This window comes from Anarrhichthys ocellatus, unplaced genomic scaffold (assembly GCF_004355925.1).
Source record: "Anarrhichthys ocellatus isolate YVR2014 unplaced genomic scaffold, GSC_Weel_1.0 scaffold45, whole genome shotgun sequence".
Lineage (NCBI taxonomy): Eukaryota > Metazoa > Chordata > Actinopteri > Perciformes > Anarhichadidae > Anarrhichthys > Anarrhichthys ocellatus.
In genome coordinates, this window is record NW_022280075.1 from 1360324 (window position 1) to 1379957 (window position 19634).

The window sequence follows — 19634 nt, forward strand, 5'->3', positions numbered from 1 at the left end:
ACTCATGTTTATGTTTTATGATATTATTATTGGAAGTCATTTGGAGGAAAAATCAATCATTGTCATTTCTTCATTAGTTCTTATGCTCTTGAGTTCTAAAGAAACATTAGTGTTCAGATGTAGTTTACACAGATTTCATTATATGTAATAACTTCCTCTTCTCCTGTTCCACAGTCACATGTGTACACGTCCTGATGTTCTGCAGGGTTTATGGACTCGAGGATGTGAACATGTAGCAGGAACTGGAAACTAATGAGGAACATAAGACTCTGACTTACATGAAATATTGTTTGTTAATAAAGTAAATAATGAGTCAGGAGGCAACATCACTGCAGAGGACAAATATTAATCCAGGAAGCAAAAATTATACTTCAAATAAGTTGTTGATAAACATAATTGTAAAATGCAGCTCCATTTTAGCAGAAAGGTTACACTTAAGACATTTGATATTACTAGTGTTGTTACTGTATACAACACAAAGCTGTACTCTCTAAATCTGTGTACTCTACATAACATGACCAAAGTCACTAATAACACACTTTAGGTTGAACAGGGAACATGTGTTAGAAGATAACTTTGGTAGTATTTCTCTACTGAGGCAGCGTGAGTGTAACTCTGAGCTGCCGTTACTCAGATGAAGAGGAGGACTTGTGTTCTTCACAACAGCTTCTGAACTGCGGTTGTGTAAAACTGATTCTATCTGATTTCACAAGAAGCTGCTGACTAATTGCTGATTATAGGACCGTTTCCGTGACAGGCTGAGCTGTTCCTATCAGATGAATGCTGTCAGATATTAGAAGTAGTAATACTACTGCGTAGAATGTCCTGCATTCAAAGAACATATATACATAAGTATCCAAGTAAAAGTACTCATTATACAGGATGGCCCCTGTTATTTCATTAATTCTATGTCATTACATGGTAAATAATATTTTAAAAAGGTATTAAAATAAACAGACTGACTTAATTTTGTAGTTTTCTTTATTAAATCAAAATTCATTTCTCAGGATTATGACATTTAGTTTATGTACATGCATACTGAACATATTCCTTCTTTCAATGTATTTTTCGGAAAGTGGCCGTCGACGGAGGCAAAGAAAGAAATATTGTGTTCAGATTATTTAACACATTTAAAACCAACTTCTTCCATACAAGATCAGGATTCAAAATGTCTTTCCTCACCAACAAAGTTTCTGCAACACTTCACAGACACGTGGAGACTATTGTATTTTTAAATAACAATACTTTGAGAGCATCAGAGGCCTCCCAATAAACGTCAGATTCTTTCCCATCATGGATTTAGTGTCAAAAATAATGTAAACAAACAGCTGAATGATTGAAATTATGACTTTATTAAATTCAACATTACTGGCAGCAGCTTCTTTCTAGTGTTTACAGGTGAAGCCATTTATTTTGTACACTTTTCCTCTGCAACAAGTGATGAACGACAAAGATGAGCACAAGAGTGAGGGCTTCATATTTCATCGTTTTCTGCATTTATTTTATTTTTGTAAGAAATCATTGCACATTACTTGTTTTATCCGACCTAAAGTCAAAAATCTGAAAGGAATTCAAATTATAGAATTGTGTAAAGCAAAAGAAAAGCAGCAAATTCTTGTATTTGAGGAGCATGAAACCAGAGACGGGTTTATATGTTTTGCTTGATAAATCACTGAAAATGGTTCATGGGATTATATAATGGGGATCTGGGGCTCTGCAGCAAACAACCAGGATTGTCATTGTGAGTTCTACATTCAGATAATCTGCCAAAAATCTCCCCTTTTCACCAGAAATGAACACTGAATATAAGAGAAATGTATTAACAGGAGAGTTTCAAGACGGCGTACTCGGGCCACTGGAGAAAAAGTAAAAAACAATAATTAAAGAGCCGGGGGAGGGGGTTAAAAACTAATCATTTCCCAGATTTAAATGATAAATTTAGGAGAAAAACATTGAAAAGTGAAGCAATGTAGTTCTTTGTTGATTTCATCTTCTTTCTTTAAATTTGAGACTTTTTATTACAAATCACTGACTTTATAATCTCAGAGAATATTCAAGTTTTTATTTTCTTTAATTTGTTGACATTTCTTTCCATCATAAATGTATCACTTTGTTTTCTTATTAATTTATAACTTAATTGTCAAAATGTTTTCATGTCTTTTTTCATGGTATAATACCCCCCCTCCCCCCCCCGGCTCTGTAATTACTTTGTCTTCTTTTTTTGTTTACCTACAACGGCCGTAATACGCCGTCGTAGAATTCAGTTCAGCCAAAACATGCGATGGGTTAACAAGACATCTGTACATCATCATCAGGAAACAGTTCGCCCCTCATATAAAGGTAAATAAAGCCAATGTGGTTAGTACAGTTCATCAAGAAAAAGTCCGTGTTTTATTTTCAGCCTGCGTGTTACGCTCATATGTGTGTTAAAGAAAACATTAAGGTGGGAAATGCAGACCTACTAAAGCTTACCAAATGAACAAAAATCATTCCAAACGCTCGTCTTGAGAGTCAAACAGAAAGTAAACGCTGGAATGAGTCCTCTGTGTCGAGATCTACTTTGAGAGGAAACTAAGTTTAGGTGTGACTCAAAGATAAGTGTTTTAAATGTTCTCTGGAAACAAACATTAAATCTGCCCTCTGGCTCCAGAACCTCAATATACTTCAGCTAATTTTGAGTGAAACTACTTCCTGAGATAATTCATGTCAATGTGAGCCGAGCCAAACCTCGAATGAAAGGACGTCAGCGGCGATGTTATCAAAGTGTACGACAGAGCTGTGGATTATCTCGCAGCCAAAGCTCATCTGCTCCTCCTTCAGTCAGCCGACTACTCCTAACCTCCAGGACACATAACCGTCTGTGGAATTGGTCCAAGTTCTTGATTCTCCACAAAAATCTACGTTTTGACTGATAAAACTCTGTAACATATTTAGCCGTTAGTGCCACAAGATTAACGGAGATGAATGGAATTCAGTCAGGGTTGTGAAAGTCCAAACGTACTAGAATACATACAGAAGATTGGCCCCTAATAAGGAGGCAACAGGCGTCAAAATTACAAACCAACATTAAGGCACCGACCATTTTCTCCCCGTCTACTTCGCTCTTTACGCTTCTAGTCCGCCTTTTTGTCTTTGCCCTCCTCCTCGTCGTCGGTGTACTCTGTGGGCTCGTCCCCTGGTTTCAGCAGCTTGCCGATGTAGTCGTACTTAACTGGAAGACAGGAAAAATTAAATAAATGAATATCTGCCGACAAATTACCGGAAAGAGATCACTGCATTGTGTTTTGAAGCTTGTTCATTAAACACCATTTATTTTCCCCTGAGTGAAATATCTCATTTGTTGTCTGATGATTTAAGGAAAAAAATGTGATGCATTGCAGTGAAAAGTATCGTTTCTCGAGATACTTCTCTGCCTCGATAACTGTGGCGTTTAAACCGTCACATCTCGTACTCACAGGTGAACTGAGTCTCCCACTCGGCGAGGCTCTCCTGCTGCATGGCGTTCAGGTCGGACAGGTCGTCGTGTTCGTCTTTCAGGGCCTCCTTCTCCAGGCAGAACGTAGCCAGACCTCTGGACGCATCTCTGCCCGCAAACACTCCATACGGCCCCTCTGTGAGACGTGATACAAACAGTGAGGTGAATACAGAAGACACAACCAAGAACGGCTGAAAAGTGACCATTTTAAGCTCGTTTTACATGAGATTTTATCTCTAGTAGCCGGATGTTGAGCTAGATATACATGTATACTCAGACAGAAAGATCTTTGAAATGGAGAGACGGTCATTTGATAGATATGCCTGGTGATATTCTATGTGTTTCCCATGAAAAGATCATAACCAACAACAATATATTTGTGAGGTGTGTTCAGTTGGAAACAGTGGGTTTAGAGCTGAAGCAGATTTTTGGTTTTGGTCCAAAACTATTTAGCAACACAAGGCCCTTGGTGTTTAACATCCTGCAACAGCTGTGCGTGTTATCAAAGTGTCCTTGAGCACCAAGCACTCTCTGTCCACGGACACACTTTAAATCAGCCAAATTCCTTTAATAACAAGCCACAGCAGGACTCCAGGCTTCAGGGCGTGGCGTGCAGCGGACTGAAAAAGGTTTGCATGACTGTGAGATATCTTGTTGGTCAGAGGTTACAAGCAACAAAGGTTACAATCTGAGATTAAAAAGAAAAAAAAGAAGAGGAGGTCTAACTCTGCTTCCGTTTCCAGGCCACAAAAACCACGAAGCATGACGGGGCATATTCTAATTTCAGAGAACACGTGGTTTAACTCTGGTAACATCGGTTTAACCTCACTCCTACAAAGAACAACAGATCTGAGGCCTGCTCTTACACCGATGAATTCATAACATTTATTTATGTCTGTCTTAAATTGAATACGTTTTTTTTCTTCTGATAAATCTTCCATCGATTTAGTTTTGGGATAAACGTGTGGAAACCTAATTACATAAGGTTTCCACACTATGTAATAATTCAGCATTAAACCAAACATTACAATATAAATAAAGGCCCACTGCACTTTGGAAACATGGCGGCGACCGGTTTGTTTGTGCATTTTCTTTTTATACCAAGGAGTAACTCAACGTCTCCAATAGACGATCTGTGGTTCCAGGCTATAGCAACTCCTCTGTTGTGAAACGGGATCGTCGTATTATTTGCCTGCTCGCTAAAGGGGGTGTGACGTTAGCTGCTAGTTAAAAAACTAAATTGAAACTTGTTGTATTTGGTAATAATGTCAGAGAATTGCTATCAAGTGTGAATCAATAAAATGTCACCTCAGTGCCATAGACTGTAGCTCAGAGCCAGCAGCTACCACACGCGAGCGTCTGTGAGTGGCGTAATGTTCTAAACGTTCGAAACACGAGACGGACGGAAAAGAAAACAGGTTAGACCAACTTAATGGAGAGGGGTTAGAGTAATGGTTACCTGGCCCGTAAAACTTCTTCCCTCTGGTCACGTCGAACACTTTCCCGTTGACTGCCATGAGGATCCTCGGGTCCTGGAGTCCATCGTAGGGCTTCAACTCTGCGAAGGTGAAGTCTCTCTTTTTCAGTTTGGGCAGCGGTATTTCCACCTCGCCGAGCTCCGGTGGTTTGTCCCCGCGGAAGATTTTGTACAGGAGGAACAGACAGAGGCTGAGCAGGGTCAGGTTCAGTGGGGAGGTGAAGATCTCCTGAAAAATACCACCAGAAGTTACCTCGCTTCCTTCTTCTTCGGCCATGTTGGGTCCTCTCTCTGTCCGTGTGTGTGTTGGGTGGGAGCCCACGGATTAGCCAATCACAGTGCAGCCTGAGAGGCGTCGGTTAACGGTTTGAACCAATTGGGTTAACTGTGTGCCATAAAAAGCGATCGATATATAGATAGATAAATGAATATTACATTATATATTCTAAAGTAACAATAATGTCAGGAAGTAAAGTGACATGTTTTTATCAACCTGACAAAATTACGTTCTTGTGGGAAGAAAAGGCAACACTGTAACTTCTTTACATTCTATTAGAATGTAACTTTCTTCACATTCTAATAGAATGTAAAGAAGTTACATTGTATTACAATGTAGCTTCTTTACATTCTAATAGAATGTAAAGAAGCTACATTGTATAGAATGATTCTATTGAAGTTATTCCCTTTTTAAATGTTTTAGACGAGTCACTAATCACTTTAAAATAGTGATTATAGCTGATTTAACTTACAGACATGAGATTGATCTTCTCATGTCACTCTCTTTATACAATGATATAAATTCATCCCCGTTTTATTGATATCTTACGAAATATTACTCCTCACCTTTCGTGCGTTTTTCCTGCAAAAGTCCAGCAACATGAGTCTGTTTTCGCTTGTTACATGCATACTGTCTTTTCAAAATAAACTTCCATCTTCACAGGAAACAACCGGTCACACATGAATGCTTACATTTGGTTACATTGCTATTTGCTGTCATTGAAAATAAAATGATTAAATAACAATGTATGTATAGGCTACTTGTATTGTTTAAAATAATGTCAGCAGGGACTGTTGGCCCTTGGGCATTTTCACATTATCAAATCTGGCCCTCTTTGAAAAAAGTTTGGACACCCCTGTTCTAAACTGTAGGCTATCACAATATACTTCTATTTCTGTAATTATTAATGCTAGTTTTTATTGTCGATTGTTTCATTATTTTTTATGGTTAATTGATTAGTTTAATCTATAAAGTGCCAGAAAAAAGTCAATAAATAACTGAAAAAGCTTAAACAATTAATCAATTATCAAAATGGTTGTTTTAATCAACTAATCCATATACTTATCTAATATCTATATTATATGTAGGCTATAACAACAAACATAATTTAAAAAGTTTAATTTGTTTGAATTATGTTTTGAACTTTTGATGTTATGGAGAATACATTTGGTGACCACAAAGAGACACAAAACAACCACACAGGGACGCAAAACATTTCAAAAAAAGTTGGCCTACTGAAATGTACTTTTTGTTCTATTGTCCATTATATAATAATCTTGGATACAGGCGTTTCCTTAAAATGTCCGCAGTTTGTTTTGTTTGTTCTGTCTGAAGAATGTAGACTTCAGTACCTGTTTACAGACATTGTTTCATAGCTCAGCATCTGATAAATGCTCACCAACAGTGCAGCAGGGCGCTTTATCTTTGACGTGCAGTCTGTGCTCCAGATGTGCCAAAGTTATGTTTTATAGCTGCAATGTCTAGGGAGATGGATAGTGTTCATATTTGATTTGACATGGATGGAGGTGTATCATATTTACTCATGTTATTGCTCCAGTTTATGTTTGCAGCGTCCTGTCAGCTAATGTGGGACACATTTTGGTGCATGATGCTTTGAAAAAGGCCAGTTTATTTATATAGCAAATGACAGCAACAAGGGAAAGAGCTTCATATAAAACGTCAAAAGACAAAGTGCAAAAAATACATTATTAAAGCACCAATTATTGTTCTATGTGTTGAATCTAAGTAGTATTTTTTTATTTGAATCATTGTATTGCTATGGGATGTTTGTTATGTTTAGGGTTGCTAAACATATACCGTGATACTTTCTGAGATGGTTATCGTTACAACCCTAGTTATGTTTCGAAAACCAATAAAGATAATGCTGAAAAAATGTGACAAAAGTTGGCAAGTCAGCTAACTACAGTCAGAATTATTATGTATTGTTTATGCTTTTATTTCTTTCTTATCTTCTGCAGTTGTTAGTTTGAATATGTATTATGCTGTTTCTTATTGACAATTTGTGAAATTGTGGAAGTGCAACTGTTACTATAATACAAATTAAAAAACACCAACACATCCGGTAATTGTCTCACGCAATTCGGGCACTTCCGGTTCCTGGAAACCACCGCCTCTTTGGTTCCCACCCAAACAAAAAAGCTCCGATGGAGATTTCTACCCTCAGAAACAGCTCTGTTTCCGGCCAGCTAATCAACGTCAGTTAGCTGTGATTGTTATTAAAAAAAAAATCTAGCTTCTGTTAGCTCGGCTACTATCGCTTTCTGTGACGTCACTGTAACTAACTTGGCTGCTTTGTAATTTCACCCCATTGCGCAACAGTCAGTAACTAGCTATAGCTGCTGCTTTTCAGTCTCCAAACAGCAGCTCTGGAGAGATGACAAGCGGTTTGTCGGTCACCTGCGGCTCTACTTCCAAACAGGTCTGACAGCCCTGGCTCGGATCGGATCGGTTCGGCTTGGCATGTCACCGAGGATTTGTTGAGTCAAGCTAGCTACGAGGTGAGTGTTTGTGTGTGAGGCTAGCTTGGTTAGGTAAAGGTTGAGGCTGGTGTTCTGGCTGTGTCTTGTTTGTCCCTATGAGGACAAGTGGTGGAAGAAGTACTCTGATCCTTTACTAAAGTAAAAGTACTTATACCACAGAGTAGAAGCTATGTTACAAGTAATAGTCCTGCATTGTGATTACAATATTTAACTCGTAATTATCAATGTATTCAGTGTTATTTAGCAATTTGACAAGTAGAAAGCTCAGAGAATGTTATGAAAATGTACTGTACTTGAGGTACTTTTACTGAATTTGAATTCATTTTCTGGTTTAAACTACTTTATATTCTATACGTTTACCACATAATACCCTATACTTCTACTTCACTGCATTTAAGAGGCATATATTGTACTTTCTACATGCATTTGACAGATTATAAACAAAACATGATCCGTTCATAAGATATATTATCGTACAGTACATATAGTAAAATGTGCTGTTGCTGTAACATTAAAATACTGCTTACGTACTAAAGCATCAGTCATAAAGTTCCAATAATATGATTTATAATAATATAACTCCATTCTGTCCAACAAGCACATTAACTTTGATACTTAAAGTACATTTTGCTGGTAATACCTTTGTACTCTTGTTACTTTTATTTGTAACAAGAGTGTTTTTACTGACAATAAGAGTACCTTTTCCACTGACTGTATCTTTATAAAGTGAATATTTTGGGTTGTTGGAAGAAACTAGAGGTTTAAGACTGGACTCTGGTAACTCGTTACAAGCATGTGCTCATGTGTTTTTGACATATTCTTTAGTGGCAGTCCCACTTCACAATTTGGAGGGTGAGACAAAGTTGTGGCAATTACAGTTTGGTTTCACTTTCATGTTCTCAGCACCATATCTTAATAACAATACATAGAAATACATCAGATATCTGCAGACACAACAGGTGACACGGACCTACAAATTTGAAATGCATGCAAATAGTTTTTATGATTTAATTAGTATTGCCACTTATTTGTTGTCTATCCTGTCTTGTCATCACACTGAGCATCCTTGAACACTAACCCCTCCCCCTTCTTCCTGTTTCCTCTGCTGCGGTCTCATCCTGGGCTTTTCCTCCACACTCCAGTTACCATGAGTGCGATGCGCGTGGACGCCAAAGTGGTGATGCTGGGAAAGGAGAGCGTGGGGAAGACCAGCCTGGTGGAGAGATACGTTCATCATCGCTTCTTGGTCGGCCCGTACCAGAATGTGAGTGTCGGCTGCTCCGCTTCAATTTCCATGCCCACGATGAAAGACATTATTTTTATATATTTTGCCCTGGGGAGGTTGTGGTAATCAGGCTCAAGTCTGTGATCATCTCAAAGCATAGAAGCACTCACATTGACCGATGCTGCATTAGACAAGCATATTAAATGTTGGAGCTATGCAGACATGCCTCTCTCGTGTCCTGTTTTTATAAATTCACAGTTGCTTGAAGCAACACAGCAGCTTTGGGAGTATTTAGACGAGGAGTGTAACGATACACCAAAGGCACGGTTTGGTGGGAATTCGGAACAGCTGTAAAAAAACAAACAAATGCATAAAGATCTGTTTCTATTCTTTCATTATGAACAGACAGTAGTGCAAGTGTCAAAGACGGACACAGTCGTCTTACTGAGGACTGAAGGAGCATTTTGATCACTGGCAACTTTGGTGAACTATTTTGATTATTAAAATAAGGGATAATTTTAACACTCCTGTATTATAATGTACGAACACTAAACAAACACTTTCCCAAAAGGCAACAGGTCACAATAGTCTATAAAACCGAAAAGCATCTCTTATACTGTGAAACTGAAATAAAAAAATGAATAGAATAAAAAAATATTTCAGTTAGTTCCACCGTCGCAATATACATACCTTCAAAGTAAACAGTTATGTATTGCACTGTATTCAGCAGTACATTGTGAACTGTGAACTAACAGTCCGTCCTCGTCTTACACACAACTCTGTTGTAGCTGACCTTGCACCCACAAGCTGGTATTCCAGCGCCGCTGTTTTATTTGTGTTCGTCATATTGATACTGATCCGCTTGTTGTGCTAATTTTAGCAGATGTGCTAACTGCATATGTCTTAAAGACTTGTGCTTATGAACTTTTGTTCCGCTTTATGTGCATCATTCTATATCCCGTGTGTTCTGCATCCACTGAGCCGTAACGGCACGATTACACAAACTGTAACAGCACACGGACGTCTTCACTTTTTGCATTATATATTTAATTTATAAAGGATTGAATGTTATTGTTTTTGACTGTCAATCTACACGCAATAAGTCGGAATGACGAAAACTAAAATCTCTCAATTACGTAAACACTTAGTAACCAGGTTAACCCACACTTCCACCGTACAGTATCTGCTGATTACCAGTTCACAGCCAACTGCAAAGAAAATGTAAATGTCTTTATTGCAGGATTATGAGCAGAAGCTCCATGTTATCGTTCAGACAGAGTTCCCACAGTCTACAGGAGTCCAAACATTTCCATCCATGAGTGTCTGGTCCCCATTTTCTCTTCCTGACAGACTATCGGTGCTGCTTTCGTTGCCAAACCAATCCAGGTGGGAGAGAAAGTGATCACTCTGGGAATATGGGTGAGTTCGAGGCGACCGGATATGAATGTTAGTCTGTTTTCTGCATCAGTCCCACAATTTGGCAACAGATTCAGCATTGTACTCCTATAACGTTGTCTGACTCAAGGTGGACGGTTAAAACTAAAAAAGGATCAAAATAAATACAGCAGAACCAGATCTATTGTCTTTGTTTTATACATCATTTTCCCATCAAAACCTGGCGCCTACATTACCCACAATGCAACTCAACCACAGACCGTTTATTTTGAATCCATGGTGTTTTTATTTGTTTATCTAAGTTTTCCAATAAGATGAATGGTATAAATTCAGCTTTAGTATTAAAAGTTATTTAATATTTTCAGAGAACTAGTGAAGGTACCTTTTATCATACATATGATGATAAACAGTAATTCTTCTTCTGTGTTGGATAAATGATAAATGCATGACTTGCATATTACAGTACCTTATCTGTAGATTGATTAGACTTAATAAGCAATTGTCAGTTTTATTAAATAATAACCAAAAGAAACAGTTGAGGTTTAAGTTTTTCCTTTAATTTATTGTCTTATTGTTATTTATTTACATATTGTTTTATTTGTAAATGCATTATTTTGTGGAAACTTGTTAATAATGACCGAAATAAATGACTCCTTCTCGGTCATTCCAGAACTTTCAGAGCATTTAGGGGAAATGAGCTTGGAGCTCATCACACTGGGTATTACGAGGCATTCAAAGCCTGCATGGGGGTTCTAGGAGACTGTTAACAGTTATTATCAGATCTCAGGTGTGAGGGCCGAGACATTACTGGAAGATGGATCTCAGTATTTTTCTTTCTCCGTCCGTCTCACTCAGGACACGGCTGGATCAGAGCGCTACGAAGCCATGAGCAGAATCTACTACAGAGGAGCCCGGGCTGCCATAGTCTGCTACGGTAAACCTGCACTCATCCTAATCATCTTAACGACAGCACTCGGGTGTCAGAACTCTGGGAGCTCTTTTAGTATTTGGGCCACAGCTGAATGCATTTGTAAATGGACATACAGAACTGAATGCACATGGTTCTTTTATATGTAAATATATCACCGTTTACCATCCAGTTGTTTGTGTTTGTGTTAAACCTTTAAATTCCTTTTTTACGCGACTCTTCATTGAGAGGAATCAATAGCTGGTGGATGAGTCTTGGCTCCGAGTTCTGGCTTTGCTGTCCTTGTGCGCTTTATGCACGTTTGTGTTTACATACATATCTTATTTCTGACTTTTAGATATGACCGACACCAGCAGCTTCCAGCGAGCTCGGTTCTGGGTGAAGGAGCTGCAGAACTGCGAGGAAGTAAGAGAGCTTTTCTAGTCTAAAGTTAAAGGTAACGGAGCTTAACTGTAACTCTGTAACATTATGTTGTGGTTCTCTTGACTGTGTTGTTTCCTCCAGCACTGTAAGATCTACCTGTGTGGCACGAAGAGCGACCTGATTGAGGGAGATCGAAGCCTGCGGCAAATCGACTACCACGATGCTCAGGACTTTGCTGACGGTAAATACCGTCTCCCGGTTATAAACTGGTCACTATACTGGTACTCTAATCTGTACAGAACTGTGTGATTGATAATGTACAGTACTGTCATGGAGCCTTCATTTAAATGTCTGACCAGCAGAACACAACAGATCAATGTGGTTATTTTAGCTTCATATTTGTACGTGTGCACTAACACGTTGTTTATATATTATGCCACACTGATAGTTTCCTCTCTTATTAATGTACAAAATCCACACGTGAAACACCCTTCACGGGGTCTGCAGGGCTGGAAAAGTCTTAACAAGCGTTGGATTTTGTATCCTCAAAAAAAGAAAGGGCATTATAACCTCAACTGTACGTTTTTGTATCTGATTGCAGGCTTTCAGTAGCGAGGAAGCTCATAGTCTCATAATATTCAAAATCTTAAATTAACCAGTTTTATTTGGTTAATCCATTAATGCATTTTCTGCCACTCATCTGGGTCCAGGTTGCTTTGATTCCATTAATAATATTCAGAATTTTTTTAAATATACTGCTAAGAAGTACTGACTTCTGGGGCCTAATTCTTCAATCATGCTTTCAGACTTCGGCCGGTAAAACTGTGAAAACGGGTAAAAGCTAAAATATCTTCGATTGAACTTGGTGAACTCTGCAGAAACCAGTTTAAGGCTTTACATTCTAGCCGTGTTAGCAGAGTTAATCTTTAAACCTGAAAACAGGTTTTACTATTTACCTGGACATTTGAGATTATGTTACTGCCCAAACTGGGGAATAAATAGATCCCCAAAAGGCTTCTAAACGTCCTGAACGTGGTTAAAGGATATTAAAAAATGGTTAACCTCTCTTTCAAACGTTTGTGCAGCAGCCCGGCTGACGTTTAACCTCCCTGCTTTGGTTTGCTTCACAGAGATCGGTGCGCTGTTATTTGAGACCTCCAGTAAAACAGGAAACAACGTGGGTGAGTCACACCTTCAGTCATCCTGCAGAACGTATTTAACACGGGCGGTTGGCTGTCATCACAGCTGTATTTATTCACGGTCTGTCAATTGAGGAAGTGAGTTTCCCTCAGAACTCTTAATACTGACAAATGTTGGCAACTTTTCAAGCACATAAACTCACTTGATTGTTGTAACACAACACCCATCCACACATAGACAGGGAAAGTGTCTTTCCTGACTATCTGCTGTTTGGAACATTTGAACTAGAAAGTCTCCATTAAGCAAACTAGTTTCACAATCTGTCACGATTCTTCAGCACCTCACGGTGACAGGGAGAAACAGGTTTTTAACCCCTCTCACAACCTCAATAACAACATTACTACTTCTTCCGTACACTTTCAATTTTCAAGTAAACATCTCTCATCATTCTATGCGTGTGCACTGCATCACAGAATTATCTAATAAATGATTAAACTGATGAGAAAATGTAGGCGTATCATTGTGATAAGAAGGGATGAGTGTCCCTCATGTCTTGATAAATCCATTAAGAAAGATGTAATGGACAGCTATAGGCGTCACTGTTGCACATTCACTGTGCAAAAAGAACTGTAGAAGGAGCTGCTTCTAATTCTAAACTAATTCAACTGAGCTTTAAAGTCAAATTTCCCCAAGGAGAAGTAAATAAAACTAAATAACAGAAACTCTTCGATTGCAAACATTTAAATAATATGGAGGAGGGTAATAGTAAAGTGTTTGCTATTTGGAAATGAATATGTAAGACATGAGTCAAATTGAGACATTGGTCTCTCATAGAGACTATTGTCACAAAGTGAGAATAAAGTGATTTTCTAACCCTCAGTGGGAACTCTTATCCCAGTCACGTTGTCAGACTTTGACTTCGATGACAGATGCACCACAGAGAGCCGTCAGTGGGACCAAATCCCTGTAATCACAGTATCTTTGAGAAAAATATATTGTCAAAGATATCAGCTTTTGAACAGAGATGACCACTGAGAGCCTCTTTTCTGTTCAAGCTCGACAACACCTAACATCATGTACGAGTGCATTTCAAGCTTCACAGATCAGAAAAGAGAAACAAGCACACGCATGTGAACATGATGTAATACAGTATACCGTGGACCATGAGCTGAAACACAACATTAACATGTGTAAAGTAGTCAAATTCCACTTGAGAACAACAGTAAAGGCTTGTTTGTTTCTGGCGTAGATAATGTAACGGTGACAGTGTGCTAGGCTTAATGGAGGAAGGGTTTTTGGAGCCTCTCTCATCAAACATGCTGCTTGTTTGAAACTAAATGTGGCACAGTTATTGCTTTTTATAAACCAGGTGTTATGAACCCGAGTGGATCTCTTTTTAATCCGGTCTTGATGGAAACTGACGAGCTTCATTCTTTCATCTGCTTTGACAGACGAGTTGTTCCAGAAAATTGCTGATGATTACAACACTACTGCCTTCCAGTATATGACACGTGAGTATTCTATCCACCAAAACTCAGGAATCCTTCAATGCAATCTAAAAAGGGGGATTTTGAAACATACCGACCTCTTTATAAACCAAACGAGCGTCGGGGACCATTAGACCCCGGCCGTGACCACCGGGTTTGAGCCGGGAAAATGAGCCGTTTGTTCGGCTCATTTTCTGTAACCAGTGTAGCATTAAAGCACGGTGGAACTGTCAAGCTTGTCGAACCGTCCATTTACTAGCTAGCTTGTTAATTCCACCGTGTGTTAATGCTACATTGATTACAGCAAAATAAGCCGAACAGAGTTGTCACTCGATGTGCTTTCCTACGCTGTGAGGAGTGTATGGATGAAGCATTCAATTGTTACGCGTTACTTATTTACTCCGGCTCTCTACGCTTCGTAACATTACTGCAAAACCTCGGTGAGTCGGCGACTTGCCATAAGTCGGTTTGGTTTATATGGAAGTTAGCGGTCACAATGGCAAAGGTACACATGTAAATTGTGTACTTCACATAATTCTTCACGAGTACTTTCATGTTTTGCACCGCTATATAATTTTGTACTTTTACTGATGTAACATCTTGAATGCAGGACTTTTACTTTTAAGAGTAATTCTACAATGTTGTAAAAGTACTATACATACAATACACTTCATCACTATGTTGCCGATCTCTCTCATAAAGCTGCACACTAAATATCAAGCAAGGTGGTTAGCCTAGCTTAGCATGAAGACTGGAAACAAGTAGCCTGGCTCCAGCCAAAGGAAAGAAAAGCAGCTCTAAGGCTCACGGTTATCTTGGTCGTTTAATCCAAAGTGTGAGAATGTTTATCTAAAAAGGGACAAGATTTCCTTCACTGATCCCAAAGCTGCTACAAAGACAAGCTTTTGAACATAAAGTCTCTTCCTGTTTTTGCAGCAGAGGAGACGGGAGTGGACTTGGGCCAGAAGAAAGACTCGTATTTCTACTCCTGTTGCCATAATAACTGATGCCGGGGCAGCAGGAAGGGGAACAGAAGTGCTGACCTTCCTTTGGCTGGAGGAAAAACGTCGCTAAGATGGATGGATGGAAGAAGTCACAGAAGGAGGAAGAAAAGAAAAACAAAAAAAATCAAGCAGTTCTGTTAAAAACTTATGTTCATTTCTTTTGTGCCATAAAGAACTGACGGCTTTAAGACTTTATGGAAGAGGATCTACTGCAGCTGTTACTGGGTGGGATAGAGGGATTCAAACAAACACTTCCTCATTTCCATTTTCTTCTGCAGCTTCTTGACCGTGGAAGTAAACGTGTCTCTAAAGCGGTGGCGTTTATCAATCTGCAGTTAAAAAGATGGATCCCACTGAACACACACTAGCAGAGAAAACTTGATTAATTGAGCGAGAAGTGCAGCGCGTCAGGAGGGTGAAGGGTTTGTTTACAGCAGTTCATTTTTGTTTACCTGTTTAAACCTGTCTGTCAGTCATCGTCGATGAAGCCGACAAATGGAGTGAAGCCAAATCGGCTACAAAAAAAACTTACTTAAAATTAATTTATTTTTGCAAATCTGGTACAACTCATGAATGAATTGATCCCAATGAGCCTTATAAAGGCATTAATACCCCGCAGTAGATGTATCAAGAGAGCTGGATGGGGCGCTACCACGCTGCCGCTGGTCATGTGTGGTACTGCAATATTTTTTATTTGTGAATATCGTTTTTTGGCTTATGTGCTGGGTGAGTGACTTTCCTTCAAATGAATCCAGTTCTTATAATACATCCATACATAAGACAGCACGCACCAAACCTCTCTGTACGTTTGCAGCATCAGCTAAGAGTTCGATTTAAAAGCGACTATAACAACATCTCTAATTCAATTGCATGGCCTGAGCTCACTGAAAGACAATGATAAAAGGACAGTTACTCTTTCTACATTGAAGGTCTAAATGATCCATTTTACCATTTCAAATGCAAAGTACACATGTGGAAATGTGACTTGTCAACTTTTTCTTTCAGTGAAATGTTCCTTCGAAGCTCCGAAAGGTTTTTAAGAAACACTGATCAAAGTTCCCTTCCTCTGTGGTGAGAAACAGCATATTTCACCAACACAGGAGAAACACACACTCTCTGTGGGTGAATGTTGTAACGCGGCTCAAACTGTCATCTCAATGTCCTCGGAACAATAGTTACAGCTGCATTTAACTCTAATTTATTGCCTTTTAAGTTGTGCTGCCAGGAAGACGTGGGGAAATAAATTGACACAATACGAGTTTCCTCCATGTTGCTGCTTTGATGTGTTGACGTTTCACGTGTTGATATTTTGATGCACAATATTTTATATTGAGGGCTGTTTAGGACAGACCGGTGTAAAGTACGAATATGTTGTGTAAGATTAAAAGCTTGTTAAAATGTTTAAAAAGCGCTGAAAGATTTTAAAGGGATCGAGCCACACGTTTGTTTGCCTTTGTGTGTAATATCTGAGCTTTTTAAGCATTTGAGTGAAAAATAATGGCAATATACTGTTTTTAAAAATCTAAAAATGTGTTGCAAATCATCACCAACCTTAACATGAATGCATCACGGCCTACAGAACTCAATCTGTGGCGCAAAGAAAACATTTTTTTTGTATTCAGTTTCCAGCAGCTTATTCCACTTACAGATGATTTTGCTGGTTTCAAACGTCTCCGTAGTATCATCTCACGTCGTACATCTCCACCCTGAACGAAAACAAACATCTCCATAAAAGCTTGTGCCTCAAAAAGGGACGTTACAATAAGCCAAATAAAATCACTTGAAATCAGCAAAACTGTCACTGGAATCGACAAATCGTTGAGCCCATCACCTGTGCTTTGTAGTGCAAAACATAACCTGTATTATAGTCATTTAAAATATAAACTGTCCTCTGTGGTGCATTCAGGGACTTTCTAACATGTCAGAATTGATCATGACCCAAAAAGCACAGATGAGCTACGCCACTGGAAATAAATAAAGAGACAAAGTCTGCAGGTCTTGAAAAGCATTAAATTCAGATCCCTAAAAAAAGGCCTTACAAGGTATCAAAGTCTGATATATTATTTTTTTTAATCGGTTAATTCATCCATCAATTTGCTTTGCTTATCTGCAGTGAATTGATTAATTGTATTACTATAAATGTTGGTTATATACAGCTAAGAGGTACAGACAAACGAGATATTAATGTTAAAACTTTATTATAAATAATTGTAGGCCTTACTGTCTCCACTGGTCATTCTTATCATTGAAAAAGATTAAATTGCATTGTGGTCCTTACATTTGTTTTGTGAATGCAGAAACCCTGTATTAAAAATGATAAAACAATACATCTAGAAACTTAAACTATGCATTGGAAAATGTTATGAAATAGGCGAGTTTGGGGTTTTTAATCAAGGAACATGTCTGCTCCTATAAACAAGTGGGAAAAGAGATCTAAAGAAACTCCTGAAGTGAAACTCACCTCTTTATTTTGTTAGTGTGATGTTCAGCTGTGTCATTCTCATCCCCTCCACCTTCATTGTGCTGCAAAAAATAAAAAGTCATTTTCAGTATTTAAAGTTTAAATCAAGTAGAAAAACGAAAAAACTTACTTCCTGACTTGAACCCGATCACTACAAAAGCTGATTTACACCGGAGACCTCGTTTACAACGTTCCTGCCGTTAATAAATGCTGATTCATTATTTATTAAAGATGCCATTATTTTTGCAGCGGTGTTTACTGTGAATGTATTGCAACATGTTTACACTCTTGTACAGCCTGGCCTGTGATTCATCTTCTTTGTAAAACTTAATTTAAATCTTCAAATCCATCGACACCAGAGTTTCTTCATCGGTTTCCACTTTATCTCTGGTAATTTGATAACTTTTGTTTTTTTTAACTCACCTGTGGCTCACCTACACAGATTCTTCTTTCAGCTGATTAGACCTCTCTGGCTTCCCCTTCCTGGCTGAATCCAAAAGATATGTCTCTGACAACACCTACAAAATGTGCAAAGTGAAAAATAAAGTTTACCTCGGCATCTCCATCTCCTGTTTGATTGTCAGATATCTGGCATTGTTCACTCCGACTGCCGTTTCCCTCCGTTACAGAAACAATTAACCAGAGTTGAGTTGGCAAAGCACAGGTGTTCCTAATAACACTAATGACAGCTTTGTTCTATTCAAGTGCCCCAGTAAGTCATGACAGAGAGCCAACATGCAGAAGAACCTGCAGCTAAAAGGCCTATTTTACTCATTTGCTACCTTTAGCTAAATCATGGATGTATTGAGAGTTTCTTCTCTGTCTGGTCATTTGTCCCATGTGACCACTCACAGTACTGCAACGGTAGACCAAAAAGCATTTCCCCCCACAGACCACCATCATAAAAGAGACTGTGAAACACTTCAAACAGTAAATATATGGTCAATTATTACCGTTTGTGTTATGACTATTTAATCCAGTGAGGGTGATTTGTCACTCTGACAAGGGCTTGTGTGAGCTGTTGTGGTTGATCTTATATGTTTTAAAGCACTTGAGAGGTTACATGATCTTCCCGGAACGCTGAATTGTGATTCATTCATTAAATTGTGATATAATTTAATTAATAACGAATTTAAAGCCACATATGATTCAAAAAGCCTTATGTCATAGAAATAATGTCGAAGATGCTCAGAGTCAAAGATCTATATTTCCTATGCTGCTTCATGTTGAACACAATAAATTAAAAAAAGAACGAGGCCAGTAAAAAGCTTATTTCATAACTTCTTTTTCTTATATATTTATATATAGCAGTTGTTTTAACAGGTCAATAGTTGAGATCTAACGGGTCATAATTACACTGGAATGAAACACTGCTTGTTGGGCAACTGTAAAAAGGCATTAGTAGGGACACTTGGCTTTCACAGGCGCCAAAACCATTCCTTAAAAATAGCTCCAAAGAAAAACACGCTAAGGCATTGGCAGATAACACACAGACAATACTAAGCTTGAAGACAGAGCGAAAACACATGTGGCAAGAACATATACTGGAGTAAGCGTCACGGCAGGAGTCCGTCGTTGCAAGCGTCCCGTCGAAGACTTTTCTGTTTCCCCGTCATCACTTGTGCCTCACAGAGCAGTTTATAAATAATGACCACAGAGCACACGCAGTGCAAGACTGACTGTTGTGATAGATATGAGCTTCTGGAGTGTCCAACCTGTCTCCCTGTGGAGCTACAAGACAGCTTTGGCGGTATAAACTGTATAAACACTTTCTCCGAGGCATGAAGAGTAATCTCAGGCAAACACTGAATCCTCGTCAATTATAGATCCTTTTTTCTTTTTTTTGTCCCCGCTTCTTTTCGTTGCCAGATTCGGTCTAAAACTAGCAGCATCGCCTGCCG

At 38.7% G+C, this 19634-nt stretch overlaps 2 protein-coding genes across 3 annotated transcripts; one reads left to right on the plus strand and one right to left on the minus strand.

The window, feature by feature from the left end:
• Nucleotides 1-2415: 2415 nt before the first annotated feature.
• Nucleotides 2416-5270, minus strand: pgrmc1 (progesterone receptor membrane component 1). The gene is made up of 3 exons (XM_031869076.1): nt 4935-5270; nt 3456-3611; nt 2416-3211 (listed from the first exon to the last, which is right to left on the minus strand). Exons 1-3 carry the CDS (start codon nt 5227-5229, stop codon nt 3114-3116), a joined length of 549 nt encoding a protein of 182 aa, XP_031724936.1. The 5' UTR covers nt 5230-5270; the 3' UTR covers nt 2416-3113.
• Nucleotides 5271-7366: 2096 nt separating this feature from the next.
• On the plus strand, nt 7367-18863 carry rab24 (RAB24, member RAS oncogene family). 2 transcript variants are annotated; one of them, XM_031869019.1, is made up of 9 exons: nt 7367-7748; nt 8873-8994; nt 10306-10374; nt 11206-11284; nt 11616-11683; nt 11783-11882; nt 12772-12822; nt 14233-14292; nt 15205-18863. In XM_031869019.1, the coding sequence occupies exons 2-9, from the start codon at nt 8878-8880 to the stop codon at nt 15273-15275; spliced, it is 615 nt and encodes a 204-aa protein (XP_031724879.1). In that variant the 5' UTR covers nt 7367-7748; nt 8873-8877; the 3' UTR covers nt 15276-18863. The 2 variants fall into 2 exon arrangements, with proteins under 2 accessions (XP_031724879.1, XP_031724877.1); XM_031869017.1 differs by lacking the exon at nt 15205-18863 and having other exon boundaries at nt 14233-15192.
• The last annotated feature ends 771 nt before the right edge of the window (nt 18864-19634 follow it).